The sequence below is a fragment of the Salvelinus fontinalis genome, chromosome 40 (genome assembly GCF_029448725.1).
Source record: "Salvelinus fontinalis isolate EN_2023a chromosome 40, ASM2944872v1, whole genome shotgun sequence".
NCBI lineage: Eukaryota > Metazoa > Chordata > Actinopteri > Salmoniformes > Salmonidae > Salvelinus > Salvelinus fontinalis.
Genome location: NC_074704.1, coordinates 2,270,665 through 2,291,623, shown reverse-complemented (window position 1 = coordinate 2,291,623; position 20,959 = coordinate 2,270,665). Strand labels below are relative to the sequence as shown.

General features: G+C 43.3%; 1 protein-coding gene across 2 annotated transcripts in view; it reads right to left on the bottom strand.

The window, feature by feature from the left end:
• LOC129839683 (glutamate receptor ionotropic, NMDA 2A-like) overlaps positions 1–20,959 on the bottom strand; it is a 188,477-nt gene that overhangs the window by 159,458 nt on the left and 8,060 nt on the right. For both annotated transcript variants that reach the window (XM_055907249.1, XM_055907250.1), the window contains exons 3-4: positions 11,290–11,529; positions 9,528–9,686 (exon numbers count right to left, since the gene is read on the bottom strand). In XM_055907249.1, the coding sequence (XP_055763224.1) occupies positions 9,528–9,686; positions 11,290–11,529 (399 nt within the window). The remainder of the gene's footprint in view (positions 1–9,527; positions 9,687–11,289; positions 11,530–20,959) is intronic.

Below are 20,959 nucleotides of genomic sequence, written 5' to 3'. Positions count from 1 at the left end.
TCAGAGAGCAGCTCGGTGGGACAACCACATCTCTCAGTCATAGAACGTCCAGTTTCCTCAGATAGCAGCTCGGTGGGACAACCACATCTCTCAGTCATAGAACGTCCAGTTTCCTCAGATAGCAGCTTTCAGCAAGTTCCAACTGGAAAGAGGTGTTCGTTTTAATAGAATGTTCAGTATTCTGTGTGTTACTATAGAACACTGTGTAATTAGTTCAGTATTCTGTGTTACTATAGAACACTGTGTATTAGTTCAGTATTCTGTGTGTTACTATAGAACACTGTGTATTAGTTCAGTATTCTATGTGTACCTATAGAACACTGTGTATTAGTTCAGTATTCTATGTGTTCCTATAGAACACTGTGTATTAGTTCAGTATTCAGTGTTACTAGAGAACACGGTGTATTAGTTCAGTATTCTATGTGTTACTATAGAACACTGTGTATTAGTTCAGTATTCTATGTGTTACTATAGAACACTGTGTATTATTTCAGTATTCTGTGTGTTACTATAGAACACTGTGTATTAGTTCAGTATTCTGTGTGTTACTATAGAACACTGTGTATTAGTTCAGTATTCTGTGTGTTACTATAGAATACTGTGTATTAGTTCAGTATTCTATTGTTCCTATAGAACACTGTGTATTAGTTCAGTATTCTATGTGTTCCTATAGAACACTGTGTATTAGTTCAGTATTATATGTGTTACTATAGAACACTGTGTATTAGTTCAGTATTCTGTGTGTTACTATAGAACACTGTGTATTAGTTTAGTATTCTGTGTGTTACTATAGAACACTGTGTATTAGTTCAGTATTCTATTGTTCCTATAGAACACTGTGTATTAGTTCAGTATTCTATGTGTTCCTATAGAACACTGTGTATTAGTTCAGTATTCAGTGTTACTAGAGAACACGGTGTATTAGTTCAGTATTCTGTGTTACTATAGAACACTGTGTATTAGTTCAGTATTATATGTGTTACTATAGAACACTGTGTATTAGTTCAGTATTCTATGTGTTACTATAGAACACTGTGTATTATTTTAGTATTCTGTGTGTTATTATAGAACACTGTGTATTAGTTCAGTATTCTGTGTGTTACTGTAGAACACCATGTATTAGTTCAGTTTTCTATGTGTTACTATAGAACACTGTGTATTAGTTCAGTATTCTATGTGTTACCATAGAATACTGTGTATTAGTTCAGTATTCTGTGTAACTATAGAACAATGTGTATTAGTTCAGTATTCTATGTGTTACTATAGAACACTGTGTATTAGTTCAGTATTCTATGTGTTACTATAGAACACTGTGTATTAGTTCAGTATTCTATGTGTTACTATAGAATACTGTGTATTAGTTCAGTATTCTGTGTGTTACTATAGAACACTGTGTATTAGTTCAGTATTCTATGTGTTACTATAGAACACTGTGTATTAGTTGACCACAGTGTTTTAATAGAATGTTCAGTATTCTATGTGTTTCTCTAGAACACTGTGTTAGTTCTCTGAGAGGAGGAAGGACCTGTCTCTCTTTCTCTATTTCCTCCTATTTTTCTTTCCAGGTAGTGATTCTAACTGAGCAGCTCTCTGCCCTCTACCTCTCCCTCAATCCCTCAATCCCCTACCTGTCTTTCATCTATCTCTTCCATCTTCATCCAGATTTTATCCCCTTCCTCATCCTTCTCTTTCTCCTCAGCCCTCTTTCAACTTCTCTGTCTCCCATCACCTCATCCTCATGACTTTCCCCCTCTTACACAGCCTGGGGTCGAGAGAGAGAGAGGGGAGAGAGACAGCGAGGGGGGGAGAAGGAGAGAGTGGGGAGAGAGAGGGGGAGTTGAGAGAGAGAGAGGGGGTAGGGAGATAGAGAGGGAGAGAGAGAGAGATGGCGAGGGGGGGAGAAGGAGAGAGAGAGACGGCGAGGGGGGGGGGAGAAGGAGAGATGGGGGGAGAGAGATACTTTTTGCAAGTACAGGTCACCTGTTCATGTTTTAAATTTTAATGGGCCATCTCAGCAAAGATCACCTGTACCAACAGCCCCCACCTGTACAAACCAAATGACACACACACACACACACACACACACACACACACACACACACACACACACACACACACACACACACACACACACACACCCGGTAGAGACACACCCGGTACACACACACCCGGTACACCGTAGAGGGAGTAGAGACGGGATACATGTTTAATTCAACAACCTATTTCTACATATACTCATCTTCCTACAGCAGCACCTGACACACAAACATAAAGAATGGAGAGGAGGAGAGGATGGAGGGAGAGGAGGAGGGAGGAGAGGAGAGGAGAGGAGGAGAGGAGGAGGAGAATAGGTGGAGAGAGGGAGAGGAGGGGAGAGGGGGAGTTGAGGAGAGGAGGAGAGGGGAGGAGGAGAGGAGAGGAAAGGAGAAGAGAAGAGGAGGGGGAGAAGGAGGAGGGGGCGGAGGAGAGGAAGAGGAGGAGTAGAGCACAGAAGAGGAGGAGGGTAGAGAAGGAGGAGGGGAGGATGGGAGAATAGGATGGGAGAGGAGGAGGTGAAGAGGAGAGAAAAGGGGAGGAAGAGAGAGGAGGAGGAGGAGGGGAGAGAGGAGGAGGAGGGGAGAGAAGGGGGAGGGGAGAGGAGGAGGGGGAGGGGAGTGGAGGAGGGGGCATGAGTAGGGGAGATGAGGGGAGAGGTGTAGAGAAAGGAGTAGAGAGGAGGGGAGAGGAGGAGAGAGGTGTAGAGAAAGGAGCAGAGGAAGGGGGGAGAGGAGAGGACAGTTTGGAGGGCATTTCCTGAAGTCCTCAGGAGAAGAGGAGAGAAGAGGAGAGGAGATATATATATATACACACCACACACATACACAGATATATATATATACCACACACACACACATACACAGATATATACACACACACACACACACACACACAGATATATATACACACACACACACACACACAGATATACACACACACACACACACACACACAGATATATATATATATACACACACACACAGATATATATATATACCACACACAGATATATATACACACACACACACAGATATATATATATATACCACACACAGATATATATACACACACACACACAGATATATATATATATATATATATATACCACACACAGATATATATACACACACACACACAGATATATATATATACCACACACACACACACAGATATATATATACACACACACACACGAGGCGAGAGCAAACCGTTTTTAACAACAAGCCCTTCAGAAGCATAATTTCTTTCAGCTGAACATGGCTTGAACCCTGGAGAGATTTAAAATCAGTTTGTGTTGCTGTTGTGTTTTCAGCCAGTTAGCCTAGTGCCCGGTGAGTCAGAACTGCAGTTCTGTTGCAACTGACTGGAGGAGACACTAACACTGTTCGCAGTTAGCATCGAGATAACATTTAACACGGCTAGGGAAAACTAGCATTCTTCTAGCATTTAACACGGCTAGGGAAAACTAGCATTCTGCTAGCATTTAACACGGCTAGAGAAAACTAGCATTCTGCTAACATTTAACAAGGCTAGGGAAAACTAACATTCTGCTAACATTTATCACGGCTAGGGAAAACTAACATTCTGCTAACATTTAACATGGCTAGAGAAAACTAACATTCTGCTAACATTTAACACGGCTAGGGAAAACTAACATTCTGCTAACATTTAACACGGCTAGGGAAAACTAACATTCTGCTGGCATTTATCGCGGCTAAAAAAAAACAACACCACCTTATCCTGTAGCGTAGCTAAAGGGAAAACCAACACTACCTTAGCATATAGCATAACTACAGGGAAACCAACACTACCTCATCATGTAGCACAGCTAAAGGGAAACCAACACTACCTCATCATGTAGCATAGCTAAAGGGAAAACCAACACTTCCTTAGCATTTAGCACAGCTAAAAGGGAAACCAACACTACCTCATCATGTAGCATAGCTACAGGGAAAACCAACACTACCTTAGCATTTAGCACAGCTAAAGGGGAAACCAACACTACCTCATCATGTAGCATAGCTACAGGGAAACCAACACTACCTCATCATGTAGCATAGCTAAAGGGAAAACCAACACTACCTTAGCATTTAGCACAGCTAAAGGGGAAACCAACACTACCTCATCATGTAGCATAGCTACAGGGAAACCAACACTACCTCATCATGTAGCATAGCTACAGGGAAACCAACACTACCTCATCATGTAGCATAGCTAAAGGGGAAACCAACACTACCTCATCATGTAGCATAGCTACAGGGAAACCAACACTACCTCATCATGTAGCATAGCTAAAGGGAAAACCAACACTACCTTAGCATTTAGCACAGCTAAAGGGAAACCATCAGGAACATAATTTTACCGCCACAGCTAGGGCTGTTACGGTGACCGTATTACCGCCACACCAGCGGTAACGATTCAAAATTCCACGATTTCCAAGGGTGATAACTAGTGAATCATGTATTATCACTAGTGAATTATGTATTATCACTAGTGAATGATGTATTATCACAAGTAAATGATGTATTATCACTAGTGAATGATGTATTATCACTAGTGAATGATGTATTACCACTAGTGAATGATGTATTATCACTAGTGAATGATGTATTATCACTAGTGAATGATGTATTATCACTAGTGAATGATGTATTATCACTAGTGCATGATGTATTACCACTAGTGAATGATGTATTATCACTAGTGAATGATGTATTATCACTAGTGAATGATGTATTATCACTAGTGAATGATGTATTATCACTAGTGAATGATGTATTATCACTAGTGAATGATGTATTATCACTAGTGAATGATGTATTATAACTAGTGAATGATGTATTATCACTAGTGAATGATGTATTATCACTAGTGAATGATGTATTATCATGTGTGAATGATGTATTGTCACGTGTGAATGATGCCTAGCGTGTGCAGTAAGGCAAGAAACAGCCCATGCCTTAGTTTTAGTGACTTTTTGCAAATCATAGTCGCATACCTCATGTAGCCTAGCCCATAGGCCTATATGTTTTGATAAGGTTTGTATCACAACTAAAGTGGCCAAATAACTTGGTAAAATAAAGCACATTAATCCATTTTACAACCGGTGTAGAGCCTAACTGGCATATACAGGCGGCACCTGAGTTTCAACTTTGGAGAAGATCATTTTCATTTTGGAACATTTATGCTTATAGCCTACTGCCGTGTTCGCATTGGTGCACATATAATGTGAAGAAATAGCCTAATAGTTTATCAACATTTTAAGCTAAACGTTGTGATCTGTTGCATCAGCCTCATTGCTTTTAAAATGTTTTTTTGATGCTAGCGGTTGTATTAATTTGGGATCTATCGTATCCCACAACTGTCCCAGAATATGTTTTGGAATATTGATTTTGTGCACAGAAGGACAAGTTGACCAATAGAATAGGTCAACTTGTTGTACTATGGGGATAGTAGTTTGACATAGGATTTACAAAAAGTAAATGTGGACGGTTCTTCTAACATCTTCAATATGAACCTCGGAATTCGATAAGAAGGCATTGTTGCATCACCGATGTATCTGTCTTCACTTGTAGCCTATTTCTCAGCTGAAATGCCTGTGAGAAGGGACTCAATCACATGACGGCCATTGGCTAAGAAGAAATTAGATATCTGAGAGAGCGATGTGAGTGAGAGGTGCTTCGAAGCACGGCGATTGGTGGCTGGGAGAAGGGAGTTATAATTATTATATTCAGCCCAAGGGCACAACGGCCACTTTGGCCGCAAAAGCCATGGATTTTTTTAGGTGGCATTACGGCAACACAAGGGGGGATGCCGCCGTGAAATTCGAGGCCTAGTGAGACTATTATCAAGTGCTTGTCAAATTGTGAATGAGAGATTGATGAAGTGTGTGCAGCTTGCGCAAAAAAACAAAGCAGAGCTCATGCCTTTCATGCGACTTTTTTCAAATCCTTATTAGAGTCACATCATGCAGCCTTAGAATGTATTACAAATAAAAACATACAGCCCAACATTTGTATCACAACTCAGAGTATGCTATTCTGTTCTTCTGAAATAGACTACATTTTCTTCGTATCATGTTGATTTAGGCCTGTCTAATATAAATAATGGATTTATTGTGGAGGTGTAGGATATATTACATGGATTTATTAGACTTTTTAAATTGCAGATGTTCCAAAGCTTTTAATTGTAAAGTCTACATCTGTTGTATTCTGAGCATGTGACAAATGGATTTGAGCTTTGAGTAGCTCCACCATTTTACTTTCACCCTCAAACCACTTCACATCAGTGTTTAGTGAGGAACACAAACGGAGAGCGAAAGACCTGTCATGACTCTCCTGTGAGGATACGAAGGATTCAGGTTACAGTGAGTCCACTCTACAGCGCTCTCTCTCTCTCTCCTACAGAGGGGGGAGAGGGGTGAAGTTGGCCGTTTTATGACGGTCGTAAATAGCTTGTAGAAACTCTGCCTTTCGGCTCTGCAGGCTTGAGGGGAAAGAAACCTTTTGTTACAAAGATATTCTTCCTGCCAAAACTACAACATCAAAAGGCTGGATAATGAAACAATATTTCTGTGATCCAAACATTGGGAATAATAACCATGTCCAACAGTAGTTGTTTTGTGACATCACGAAGGACGGTATAACTAAATGACTGTACCTCTACAGTTATCAGATTTACATCTAAATGTTGTGGAGCTTATATGATTAAATATGAAACAATTTGTGAGAAGATGTAATGTGATGTTAGCCTTCTAAATGAGAGAATTGTTTTCATAAAAAGTCTTAACCAGTCAGTGACCACACCCACGTGAGCACAGACATTATGTCGGCGTCATGGAACGCCCCTTTTGCCAGAGTGCATAAAACCCCTCGTGAAGAATTAACATATCAGACCAAGCAGGCGGACGGTGTTGAACCGGACGTCACGAATGGTTAGACTCTATGAGACTAGAAAAACATGGAGCGTGGCTGCGCGTTAAAATGGTAGGAATTTAAATCTCTAGAGACCGGTACATTGCCGGGTTGCTACGGACGTGTAAAATGGTTCTAGCTCTACAATAGTCCAGCGTGACCGACAGCGTGAGCTGAAAGGTACGGAATGGTTGAAACTCTCTCTCTCTCGTTCTCTCTCTCTCTCTCTCGAAGAAGAAGAAGAAGAAGAAGAAGAAGAAGAAGAGTACACAGGAACATTCAGTCGACCAAAGACGAGAAGACAAAGAATAATTTCCTGTCACCACTATAGATACCTCTATTCTAATGAACAGAGCCCACTAAACAATGTGGGGTAGACCTCTGGAGGATCCGTTCCCACAGACACTCCGAAAACCAAGAAGCTTCAAAGGACATGGTGACCTCTGGTGGACAACCAGAGACTTACAAAACCGAGACTTTCTGTCGAATTACTCCCCGTAGATGAAACGAGTGTTTTCAACATAGAGACAGCAAAGTCATAGACACGTAGATATGTACATTGCAATTATTTTAGAATGAGCGGCCGTTCATGTGCAAAGTATTCCCATTTCCATGAGCAAAGTTATCAACTTTACAATAGTGGAAATCCTTTGTCTCTCCCTTTCTCTCTCTTTTGAATCTGCCATGTTGTGTAACAAGCCGTCATATCGGTTTAGTCCGCTAGGGACTTTTCATTGCATTGTGCAGTAATCAATGTGTACGCTATCCTGCTTTTTTGTGTTTATGTAATTCTGTGTGATTATTTAGTTAGTAAATAAATGATTAAGTCAATGTGTATATCGCTGATTCATCATTTATGCCCAGGGTTTGTGCAGATATCCAAGAATTTTGCGACATTCAGAATGAGACTGAAGGTCAATACGAATTAATGAATTGACTGTGACTAATGTAAGATATATTTATATCTTTAGAGTTTAGTTGGGAAACTGTAACTCGTTAAATAACTTTTACCGTGGTGCCCCAGATTACTACTTAATTAATTGTTATGTGATTAATTTAATCGCATAATAATTGAACCTGGTAAGTAATTATTTTATAAAATATCAGTCAAACACATCAAGACACGACAGACCATTTTACTGTGAGCTACCATTAGCATTATAGCTAGGCTACTTCCACCGTTTTACTGTGAGCTACCATTAGCATTATAGCTAGGCTACTTCCACCATTTTACTGTGAGCTACCATTAGCATTATAGCTAGGCTACTTCCACCGTTTTACTGTGAGCTACCATTAGCATTATAGCTAGGCTACTTCCACCGTTTTACTGTGAGCTACCATTAGCATTATAACTGGGCTATTTCCACCGTTTTACTGTGAGCTACCATTAACATTATAGTTAGGCTACTTCCACCGTTTAACTGTGAGCTACCATTAGCATTATAGCTAGGCTACTTCCACCGTTTTACTGTGAGCTACCATTAGCATTATAGCTAGGCTACTTCCACCGTTTTACTGTGAGCTACCATTAGCATTATAACTGGGCTATTTCCACCGTTTTACTGTGAGCTACCATTAGCATTATAGTTAGGCTACTTCCACCGTTTTACTGTGAGCTACCAATTAGCATTATAGCTAGGCTACTTCCACCATTTTACTGTGAGCTACCAATTAGCATTGTAGCTAGGCTACTTCCACCATTTTACTGTGAGCTACCAATTAGCATTATAGCTAGGCTACTTCCACCATTTTACTGTGAGCTACCAATTAGCATTATAGCTAGGCTACTTCCACCATTTTACTGTGAGCTACCAATTAGCATTATAGCTAGGCTACTTCCACCATTTTACTGTGAGCTACCAATTAGCATTATAGCTAGGCTACTTCCACCATTTTACTGTGAGCTACCAATTAGCATTATAGCTAGGCTACTTCCACCATTTTACTGTGAGCTACCAATTAGCATTATAGCTTGGCTACTTCCACCGTTTTTATTTCACCCTCTCCGACTACTTCACTTCAGTGTCTAGTGAGGAGTGCAAACGGAGAGAGAAAGACATCTATATGATCTAGATAACCACTGAATACATAAAATGTTGGTAACTAGGCTTAGCTCTCACCATCTTACTTCAGATAACTAACCTTACAACTTGCTTTAAGTAGTAAGTAGTATACTGTAAGCAAGAATCATTTGTAAACCACACAGGAAAACACACAAAAAAATGTCTACCTGGTAAAAAAGAGCAAAGTTCACCCTGTTACATTACAAACTGTTTCAAATCGGTGGAGAGTGAAGAACACAGAGAAATTAAGAGCAGAAACTGAAAGAGAGGTAGAGAAGAGAGGAAGCCCGTGTAATGAGGAGGAAGTAGAACTCTGAGGAAAGAGAGGTAGAGAAGAGAGAGAACAGAGAAGGTGTAATGCGGAGGAAGTAGAACTCTGAGGAAAGAGAGGTAGAGAAGAGAGAGAACAGAGAAGGTGTAATGCGGAGGAAGTAGAACTCTGAGGAAAGAGAGGTAGAGAAGAGAGAGAACAGAGAAGGTGTAATGCGGAGGAAGTAGAACTCTGTGTTCTGACCTTGTCGGCCATGATCATGGAGGATCCCCCGTACACCCCCAGGACAGGAAGTGATATTTGAGAGGACAGGAAGTCCAGGATTTGAGAGATAGCTTCCTGGTCCGACCCATCAGCGAAGACAAGGCCATGGAGAGGCTTCCTCTGGAGCAGCTCACACACCTGTTATCAAACACACAGGTGTTATACACAGGTAGGTATTATACACACCTGTTATCAAACACACAGGTGTTATACACAGGTAGGTATTATACACACCTGTTATCAAACACACAGTTGTTATACACAGGTAGGTATTATACACACCTGTTATCAAACACACAGGTAGGTGTTATACACAGGTAGGTGTTATACACACCTGTTATCAAACACACAGGTAGGGGTTATACACAGGTAGGTATTATACACACCTGTTATCAAACACACAGGTAGGTGTTATACACAGGTAGGTGTTATACACAGGTAGGGGTTATACACAGGTAGGTGTTATACACACCTGTTATCAAACACACAGGTAGGTGTTATACACAGGTAGGTGTTATACACAGGTAGGTGTTATACACAGGTAGGTGTTATACACAGGTAGGTGTTATACAAAGGTAAGTGTTATATACAGGTAGGTGTTATACACAGGTAGGTGTTATACACAGGTAGGTGTTATACAAAGGTAGGTCTATACACACAGGTAGGTGTTACACACAGGTAGGTGTTACACACAGGTAGGTGTTATATACAGGTAGGTGTTATATACAGGTAGGTGTTATACACACAGGTAGGTGTTATATACAGGTAGGTGTTATACACAGGTAGGTGTTATATACAGGTAGGTGTTATATACAGGTAGGTGTTATACACACAGGTAGGTGTTATACACAGGTAGGTGTTATATACAGGTAGGTGTTATACACAGGTAGGTGTTATACACAGGTAGGTATTATACACAGGTAGGTGTTATACACAGGTAGGTGTTATACACAAGTAGGTTTTATACACAGGTAGGTATTTCACACAGGTAGGTGTTATATACAGGTAGGTGTTATACACAAGTAGGTGTTACACACAGGTAAGTGTTACACGCAGGTAGGTGTTATACGCAGGTAGGTTTTATAATGCAGGTAGGTGTTACACACAAGTATGTGTTATACACAGGTAGGTGTTATACACAGGTAGGTGTTATATACAGGTAGGTGTTATACACAGGTAGGTGTTACACACAGGTAGGTGTTATACACAGGTAGGTTTTATACACAGGTAGGTTTTATAACGCAGGTAGGTGTTACACACAAGTATGTGTTATACGCAAGTAGGTGTTATATACACAGGTAATTAAAGTTATCCCACATGCAAGTCCACCTGTCCAACATGCTGGTGTGTAATCTACAGAACCCCCCCTACCTACCTGTGTGATGACAGTCTTGGGGTCGTCTGTCCAACATGCTGGTGTGTAACCTACAGAACCCCCTCCTCTACCTACCTGTGTGATGACAGTCTTGGGGTCGTCTGTCCAACATGCTGGTGTGTAACCTACAGAACCCCCTCCTCTACCTACCTGTGTGATGACAGTCTTGGGGTCTGTCCAACATGCTGGTTTGTAACCTACAGAACCCCCTCCTCTACCTACCTGTGTGATGACAGTCTTGGGGTCTGTCCAACATGCTGGTTTGTAACCTACAGAACCCCCTCCTCTACCTACCTGTGTGATGACAGTCTTGGGGTCTGTCCAACATGCTGGTTTGTAACCTACAGAACCCCCTCCTCTATCTACCTGTGTGATGACAGTCTTGGGGTCTGTCTGGTTGATTCTCAGGGTGGTGACACTCAGCTCCACAGGGTCGTCGTTCCGCCTCACCGGGATTATATCCTGGTCACTGATTGGCCGCGTCTGACCCAAGATCACCCCCACACTTATCCCAGGTGGCTTCTGGGCCGCTGCTGGTACACTGATCTGGGAGAGCAGGGCTGGGAGGGTGAGGAGGACCCAGCCCAAACGGCCCATACTGGAACCCTGTAGAACACAGTTACTGATCAGATTTCAGATTCCACTGGAACCCTGTAGAACACACAGTTACTGATCAGATTTCAGATTCCACTGGAACCCTGTAGAACACACAGTTACTGATCAGATTTCAGATTCCACTGGAACCCTGTAGAACACACAGTTACTGATCAGATTTCAGATTCCACTGGAACCCTGTAAAACACACAGTTACTGATCAGATTTCAGATTCCACTGGAACCCTGTAGAACACAGTTACTGATCAGATTTCAGATTCCACTGGAACCCTGTAGAACATACAGTTACTGATCAGATTTCAGATTCCACTGGAACCCTGTAGAACACAGTTACTGATCAGATTTCAGTCAACGGTGACCTTGGACAGAGCAACAACTCAATCCCATTGACTGGCCTTAACACACACACACACACACACACACACACACACACACACACACACACACACACACACACACACACACACACACACACACACACACACACACACACACACACACACACACACACACACACGAGTATATGGCATGCGATAGGTCCCTCCCCTCCTAATCAATAGGAGCTTGGTGATTGGAGATGGTGGGTAAGTCATTGATTGATCAAGGCTGGCTCAGTGAGGTAGGTGAGGTAGGTAGGTCATTGATTGATGGAGCCTGGCTCTGTGAGGTAGGTAGGTCATTGATTGATGGAGCCTGGCTCTGTGAGGTAGGTAGGTCATTGATTGATGGAGCCTGGCTCTGTGAGGTAGGTGGGTCATTGATTGATGGAGCCTGGCTCTGTGAGGTAGGTGGGTCATTGATTGATGGAGCCTGGCTCTGTGAGGTAGGTAGGTCATTGATTGATGGAGCCTGGCTCTGTGAGGTAGGTGGGTCATTGATTGATTGAGCCTAGCTCTGTGAGGTAGGTGGGTCATTGATTGATTGAGCCTGGCTCTGTGAGGTAGGTAGGTCATTGATTGATTGAGCCTGGCTCCATGCTCTCTCTCTCTCTCATGCTCCCATTCTACCTCTTCTCTGTCTGTCTGACTCCCTCTACAGTAACCGAGTAGACTGTATCTCTCTAAACCTTTCTCTGTCTGTCTGACTCCCTCTACAGTAACCCAGTAGACTGTATCTCTCTAAACCTTTCTCTGTCTGTCTGACTCCCTCTACAGTAACCCAGTAGACTGTATCTCTCTAAACCTTTCTCTGTCTGTCTGACTCCCTCTACATTAACCCAGTAGACTGTATCCCTCTAAACCTTTCTCTCCCCTGTCTGTCTGACTCCCTCTACAGTAACCCAGTAGACTGTATCTCTCTAAACCTTTCCCTTTCTGTCTGACTCCCTCTACAGTAACCCAGTAGACTGTATCTCTCTAAACCTTTCTCTGTCTGTCTGACTCCCTCTACAGTAACCCAGTAGACTGTATCTCTCTAATCCTTTCCCTGTCTGTCTGACTCCCTCTACAGTAACCCAGTAGACTGTATCTCTCTAAACCTTACCCTGTCTGTCTGACTCCCTCTACAGTAACCCAGTAGACTGTATCTCTCTAAACCTTTCTCTGTCTGTCTGACTCCCTCTACAGTAACCCAGTAGACTGTATCCCTCTAAACCTTTCTCTCCCCTGTCTGTCTGACTCCCTCTACAGTAACCCAGTAGACTGTATCTCTCTAAACCTTTCCCTTTCTGTCTGACTCCCTCTACAGTAACCCAGTAGACTGTATCTCTCTAAACCTTTCTCTGTCTGTCTGACTCCCTCTACAGTAACCCAGTAGACTGTATCTCTCTAATCCTTTCCCTGTCTGTCTGACTCCCTCTACAGTAACCCAGTAGACTGTATCTCTCTAAACCTTACCCTGTCTGTCTGACTCCCTCTACAGTAACCCAGTAGACGGTATCTCTCTAAACCTTTCTCTGTCTGTCTGACTCCCTCTACAGTAACCCAGTAGACTGTATCTCTCTAAACCTTTCCCTGTCTGTCTGACTCCCTCTACAGTAACCCAGTAGACTGTATCCCTCTAAACCTTTCCCTGTCTGTCTGACTCCCTCTACAGTAACCCAGTAGACTGTATCTCTCTAAACCTTTCTCTGTCTGTCTGACTCCCTCTACAGTAACCCAGTAGACTGTATCTCTCTAAACCTTTCTCTGTCTGTCTGACTCCCTCTACAGTAACCCAGTAGACTGTATCTCTCTAAACCTTTCTCTCCCCTGTCTGTCTGACTCCCTCTACAGTAACCCAGTAGACTGTATCTCTCTAAACCTTTCTCTCCCCTGTCTGTCTGACTCCCTCTACAGTAACCCAGTAGACTGTATCTCTCTAAACCTTTCTCTGTCTGTCTGACTCCCTCTACAGTAACCCAGTAGACTGTATCCCTCTAAACCTTTCCCTGTCTGTCTGACTCCCTCTACAGTAACCCAGTAGACTGTATCTCTCTAAACCTTTCTCTGTCTGTCTGACTCCCTCTACAGTAACCCAGAAGACTGTATCTCTCTAAACCTTTCTCTCCCCTGTCTGTCTGACTCCCTCTACAGTAACCCAGTAGACTGTATCTCTCTAAACCTTTCTCTCCCCTGTCTGACTCCCTCTACAGTAACCCAGTAGACTGTATCTCTCTAAACCTTTCTCTCCCCTGTCTGTCTGACTCCCTCTACAGTAACCCAGTAGACTGTATCTCTCTAAACCTTTCTCTCCCCTGTCTGTCAATCTATCAACACATTGACTAGAACCCTGACCCTGTCCCAGCCCTCTATAGTTGACTGCTTTAGAGACAGCTGTTAAAGTAGTTGTATAGTAACTGCTCTGGGGACAGCTGTTAAACTAGTTGTATAGTAACTGCTCTGGGGACAGATTGGGAGGTGGACCTTAATCACTGACTCTTAATTCAATCAACCAGCTGAACAGAATCATTGAATAATAATTGAATCTGTCCATCAATGAACTGCCTGGTTATTAGTGATTATTTATAAACCATCACAACTGTTTGGCTGTTAGGCTGATATCATATTGTAGCAGTTTATTCACATCATATTTGATCAATTAGTTTATATAATATTTTCATCATGGAAATGTTTTTCCATAAAGCGATCAGACCAATGAATATCTGGGTCCGTATGACATGTCGTTTCCAGCCGTGTCTGTCCCCGGGGCGTCTGGTTGGGTATCAGGGCTCTGTGTGTGTGTGTGTGTGTGTGTGTGTGTGTGTGTGTGTGTGTGTGTGTGTGTGTGTGTGTGTGTGTGTGTGTGTGTGTGTGTGTGTGTGTGTGTGTGTGTGCGCGTGCGTGCGCGTGCGTGCGTGCGTCAAGGCTGTTAGGGCCGTAGACTCTCCTCCTCTCTCGTGTTAGTTAGCGGGACTGAAGGAAGCCATTGGTGGAAGCAATTTGGTGGGAGATGCCTCCAGCTCATTGGACCATTAGATGTTCACTGTGAATAAATGTTCTCTCTCTCTTTCTCTCCATCCCTCTCGCTCCATCTGTCTGAATGTACTCCTTCGCTCTGCTCTCTCTCTCTCTCTCTCTCTCCCACTCTCCCTCTCCTTCTCTCTCTCTCTCTCTCTTTCCCCCTCTCCCTCTCCCCCTCTCTCTCTCCCTCTCTCCCTCTCTTCCTCTCTCTCTCTCTCTCAGCCTAATTGTCTCTTCTCTTCACACCCTGTCTAATTAGTACATTAGTTAGCCAGCCGGCACTCTGCTCTTTCTGTTTATCCCTCCCCTGTTCCTCTCCTCCTCCTCCTCTCCTTAGTTTTTACTGCCCTACTGCCTCTGACCACGCCCCTGGCAGCCTCCAGCAGCAGAGTCACTTAGCATACGTCGTTAAATGATCTGCCACTCCGCTTGCGTCACAGAGCATTAGCGTCACCGCTAGCCGATGGGCCTGTTCACACACACTTCCAGTAGAGTTAATAGCATCAGCGCTATGCTAACAGACATTAGCAACCGCTTGTAGTCACTTCTCATAGCGTTAGCGTCAGCGCTAGCCGATGGGCCCCCGTTTATACTCACTTCCCATACTACGCTATTAGCCACCGCTACGCTAACAGACATTAGCAACCGCTCGTAGTCACTTCTCATAGCATTAGCGTCAGCGCTAGCCGATGGGCCCCCGTTTACACTCACTTCCCATGCAACGCTATTAGCCACCACTACGCTAACTAATCATAGTGTTAGCTTCATCGCTAAAAGGCATGAGTCCCTACTACAGTCACTTTCCATATAGTTAGTTGGTTTTTATAGCCTAGGGGGTGTAATCATAGACTGACATGTAGAATGATATCTGATGTCTGTGTTTTCTAGCGGAGAACTGTCATCTCACTTTTAACATGTATGACCTTTTACAATGTAGCATAAACACAAACCATTCATTAAGTTTTCATGTGATGTTCAAACAATCACTTCCTGTAGGATACCCGCAGACACAAAAATAATCACAAAAATAATGTCAGCATCCAGACAGAGCACTGTGCACCCTCAACGTGATACATTTTATTGTTTAACTTTTTTACGTGTTTTGATTTAAATCTTTATTTAAACTAGGCAAGTCAGTTCAAGAACTAATTCTTATTTATAACGAAGGCCTACACAGGCCAAACCCAGGCGATGCCCTATGGGACTCCCAGTCCCTATGGGATGTGATACAGAATGGGACTCCCAGTCCCTATGGGATGTGATACAGAATGGGACTCCCAGTCCCTATGGGATGTGATACAGAATGGGACTCCCAGTCCCTATGGGATGTGATACAGAATGGGACTCCCAGTCCCTATGGGATGTGATACAGAATGGGACTCCCAGTCCCTATGGGATGTGATACAGAATGGGACTCCCAGTCCCTATGGGATGTGATACAGAATGGGACTCCCAGTCCCTATGGGATGTGATACAGAATGGGACTCCCAGTCCCTATGGGATGTGATACAGAATGGGACTCCCAGTCCCTATGGGATGTGATACAGAATGGGACTCCCAGTCCCTATGGGATGTGATACAGAATGGGACTCCCAGTCCCTATGGGATGTGATACAGAATGGGACTCCCAGTCCCTATGGGATGTGATACAGAATGGGACTCCCAGTCCCTATGGGATGTGATACAGAATGGGACTCCCAGTCCCTATGGGATGTGATACAGAATGGGACTCCCAGTCCCTATGGGATGTGATACAGAATGGCAGGGGACAGCTGTTGTAAAACACCCAGGTGTATTGTAATGACATTCTGACATTGTCATCAGGCCCACGACTTGAAGCCTGAATTGATGAGTCCACTGCTGTCCGCTCGCGCCTCTGTCTCGGACACTCATCTCCGCCTTGGAGTGTCTCCGCCTTGGAGTGTCTCCGCCTTGGAGTGTCTCCGCCTTGGAGTGTCTCCGCCTTGGAGTGTCTCCGCCTTGGCAAAATGTAAGTGTTCTCGTCGAACCACAACACAATGTGGAGTGTTTACCACCCAGTTACAAGCCCATTATACGGCTGCGTTGAGACTTATCAGTGACCCAAACCAGCTCAGTTAGTCCCTACCATTGAGACAATGACTTATCAGTCACCCAAACCAGCTCAGTTAATCCCTACCATTGAGACAATGACTTATCAGTGACCCAAGCCCAGCTCAGTTAATCCCTACCATTGAGACAATGACTTATCAGTGACCCAAACCAGCTCAGTTAATCCCTACCATTGAGACAATGACTTATCAGTGACCCAAACCAGCTCAGTTAATCCCTACCATTGAGACAATGACTTATCAGTGACCCAAACCAGCTCAGTTAATCCCTACCATTGAGACAATGACTTATCAGTGACCCAAGCCCAGCTCAGTTAGTCCCTACCATTGTGTCGCTGACTTGTCACAATGCTTCAGCAAATGTACATTATCCCAGGGGCGTTGGAAGACACAATGTAAGTAACCTAATTTATGTCCCTCTTACTGCCCTGAATGCCTCTGTTGATCCTACAGCTATTTTATGCAGGAATCATGTGCCTATGAACCAGCATTATACTGTTAGCACTGAGGTAGTGTGCCTGAGTAGGAAGTCCACTGTGTGCCTATGAACCAGCATTATACTGTTAGCACTGAGGTAGTGTGCCTGAGTAGGAAGTCCACTGTGTGCCTATGAACCAGCATTATACTGTTAGCACTGAGGTAGTGTGCCTGAGTAGGAAGTCCACTGTGTGCAGCTCAACCTGCATTATACTGTTAGCACTGAGGTAGTGTGCCTGAGTAGGAAGTCCACTGTGTGCAGCTCAACCTGCATTATACTGTTAGCACTGAGGTAGTGTGCCTGAGTAGGAAGTCCACTGTGTGCAGCTCAACCTGCATTATACTGTTAGCACTGAGGTAGTGTGCCTGAGTAGGAAGTCCACTGTGTGCAGCTCAACCTGCATTATACTGTTAGCACTGAGGTAGTGTGCCTGAGTAGGAAGTCCACTGTGTGCAGCTCAACCTGCATTATACTGTTAGCACTGAGGTAGTGTGCCTGAGTAGGAAGTCCACTGTGTGCAGCTCAACCTGCATTATACTGTTAGCACTGAGGTAGTGTGCCTGAGTAGGAAGTCCACTGTGTGCAGCTCAACCTGCATTATACTGTTAGCACTGAGGTAGTGTGCCTGAGTAGGAAGTCCACTGTGTGCAGCTCAACCAGCATTATACTGTTAGCACTGAGGTAGTGTGCCTGAGTAGGAAGTCCACTGTGTGCAGCTCAACCTGCATTATACTGTTAGCACTGAGGTAGTGTGCCTGAGTAGGAAGTCCACTGGGTGCAGCTCAACCTGCATTATACTGTTAGCACTGAGGTAGTGTGCCTGAGTAGGAAGTCCACTGTGTGCAGCTCAACCAGCATTATACTGTTAGCACTGAGGTAGTGTGCCTGAGTAGGAAGTCCACTGTGTGCAGCTCAACCTGCATTATACTGTTAGCACTGAGGTAGTGTGCCTGAGTAGGAAGTCCACTGTGTGCAGCTCAACCAGCATTATACTGTTAGCACTGAGGTGGTGTGCCTGAGTAGGAAGTCCACTGTGTGCAGCTCAACCAGCATTATACTGTTAGCACTGAGGTAGTGTGCCTGAGTAGGAAGTCCACTGTGTGCAGCTCAACCTGCATTATACTGTTAGCACTGAGGTAGTGTGCCTGAGTAGGAAGTCCACTGTGTGCAGCTCAACCAGCATTATACTGTTAGCACTGAGGTGGTGTGCCTGAGTAGGAAGTCCACTGTGTGCAGCTCAACCTGCATTATACTGTTAGCACTGAGGTAGTGTGCCTGAGTAGGAAGTCCACTGTGTGCAGCTCAACCTGCACTAACATGAATAACATGAGCATGTCTACTTCTGTTAAGCTTCCCAGTAAAGCAATGAAAACAAGCAAGCATCCCAGAAAAGTGATAAAAATAGCCCACGTTAACATAAGAAACAACGTTCATGAAATCAATAACTTGCTAGTAACAGACTACATTCATATTCTGACTTGCTCTGAAACTCACTTAGATAATACCTTTGATGTTACAGTGGTAGCAATACATGGTTATAACATCTACCAAAAAGACAGAAATGCCAACGGAGGCGGTGTTGCGGTCTATATTCAGAACCACATTTCTGTAAAGCTTAGAGACGATCTCATGTTAAATACTGTTGAATAAATATGGCTACAGGTTAATTTGCCTCACCTAAAGCCGATTCTGGTGGGAAGCTGCTATAGACCACCTTGGGCTAACAGTCAGTATCTGGATAATATGTGTGAAATGCTTGATAATGTACGTGATATCAACAGAGAGGTATATTTTCTGTGTGATTTAAATATTGACTGGCTTTCATCAAGATGACCACTCAGGAAAAAGCTCCAAACTGTAACTAGTAACTGCAAGCTGGTTCAGGCTTTCAGACAACCTTGTAACGTTGTTACAAACAGCACAGGAATTAAATCATCAACATGTATTGATCACTTCTTTACTAACGCTGCCGATATTTGCTTAAAAGCAGTATCCAAATCCATTGTAATGTAGTGATCACAATATAATAGCCATATCTAAGAAAACCACAGTTCCAAAGGCTGGGCCTAATATAGTGTATAAGAGGTCATATAAGAGGTTTTGTAGTCACTCATATGTTGCTGATGTAAATAATATTTGCTGGTCTGTGGTGTGTAATGAGGAGCAGCCAGATGCTGCACTTGACACATTTATGAAATTGCTTATTCCAGTTACTAATGAGCACGCACCCATTAAGAAAATGACTGTAGAAACTGTTAAATCCCCGTGGATTGATGAGGAATTGAAACATGTTTATGGTTGAGAAGGATGAGGCAAATAGGTCTGGCTGTACAATCGATTGGAAAAGGTCGTGCAAATTGAGAAATCATGTGACTATGAAACAAAGATAAATGATATAAAGAATGATATTAAAAAGCTTTGAATGAAGTTTTGGGCAAAAAGGCCAATTCAGCTGCTTCATTCATTGAATCAGACGGCTCATTCATCACAAAACCCACTGATATTGCCAACTACTTTAATGATTTTTTCATTGGCAAGATGAGCAAACTTAGACATGACATGCCAGAAACAAACACTGACGCTACACATCCAAGTATATATGACCAAATGATGAAAGACAAGCGTTGTAACTTTGAATTCTGTAAAAGAGAGTGTGGAATAGTTGAAACAATTATTGGGGTGTATCAACAATGTCAAGCTACAGGGGTCTGACAAGTTGGAGAGAAAATTACTGAGGATAATATCCAAAACCTCAACTAAATCTTGTAATGAATAATGTGGAAATTGAGCAAGTTGAAGTGACTAAAGTGCTTGGAATAACACTAGATTGTAAACTGTCATGGTCAAAACATATTGATACAACAGTAGCTAAGATGGGGAGAAGTCTGTCCAAAATAAAGCACTGCTCTGCCTTCTTAACAGCACTATCAACAAGGCAGGTCCTACATACCCTAGTTTTGTCGCACCTGGACTACTGTTCATTCGTGTGGTCAGATGCCACAAAGAGGGACTTAGGAAAATCACAGTTGGCTCAGAACAGAGCAGCACGGCTGGCCCTTGGATGTACACAGAGAGCTAACACTGAAGACAGGAACCAATAACACTAACAACCACATCTTCCCTTGGCATTGGACCACTGAAGACAAGAACCACAACTTCCCTTGGCATTGGACCACTGAAGACAGGAACCACTTCTTCCCTTGGCATTGGACCCCTGAAGACAGGAACCACTTCTTCCCTTGGCATTGGACCCCTGAAGACAGGAACCACTTCTTCCCTTGGCATTGGACCCCTGAAGACAGGAACCACTTCTTCCCTTGGCATTGGACCACTGAAGACATGAACCACATCTCCCTTGGCATTGGACCCCTGAAGACAATAACCACATCTTCCCTTGGCATTGGACCCCTGAAGACATGAACCACATCTCCCTTGGCATTGGACCCCTGAAGACATGAACCACATCTCCCATGG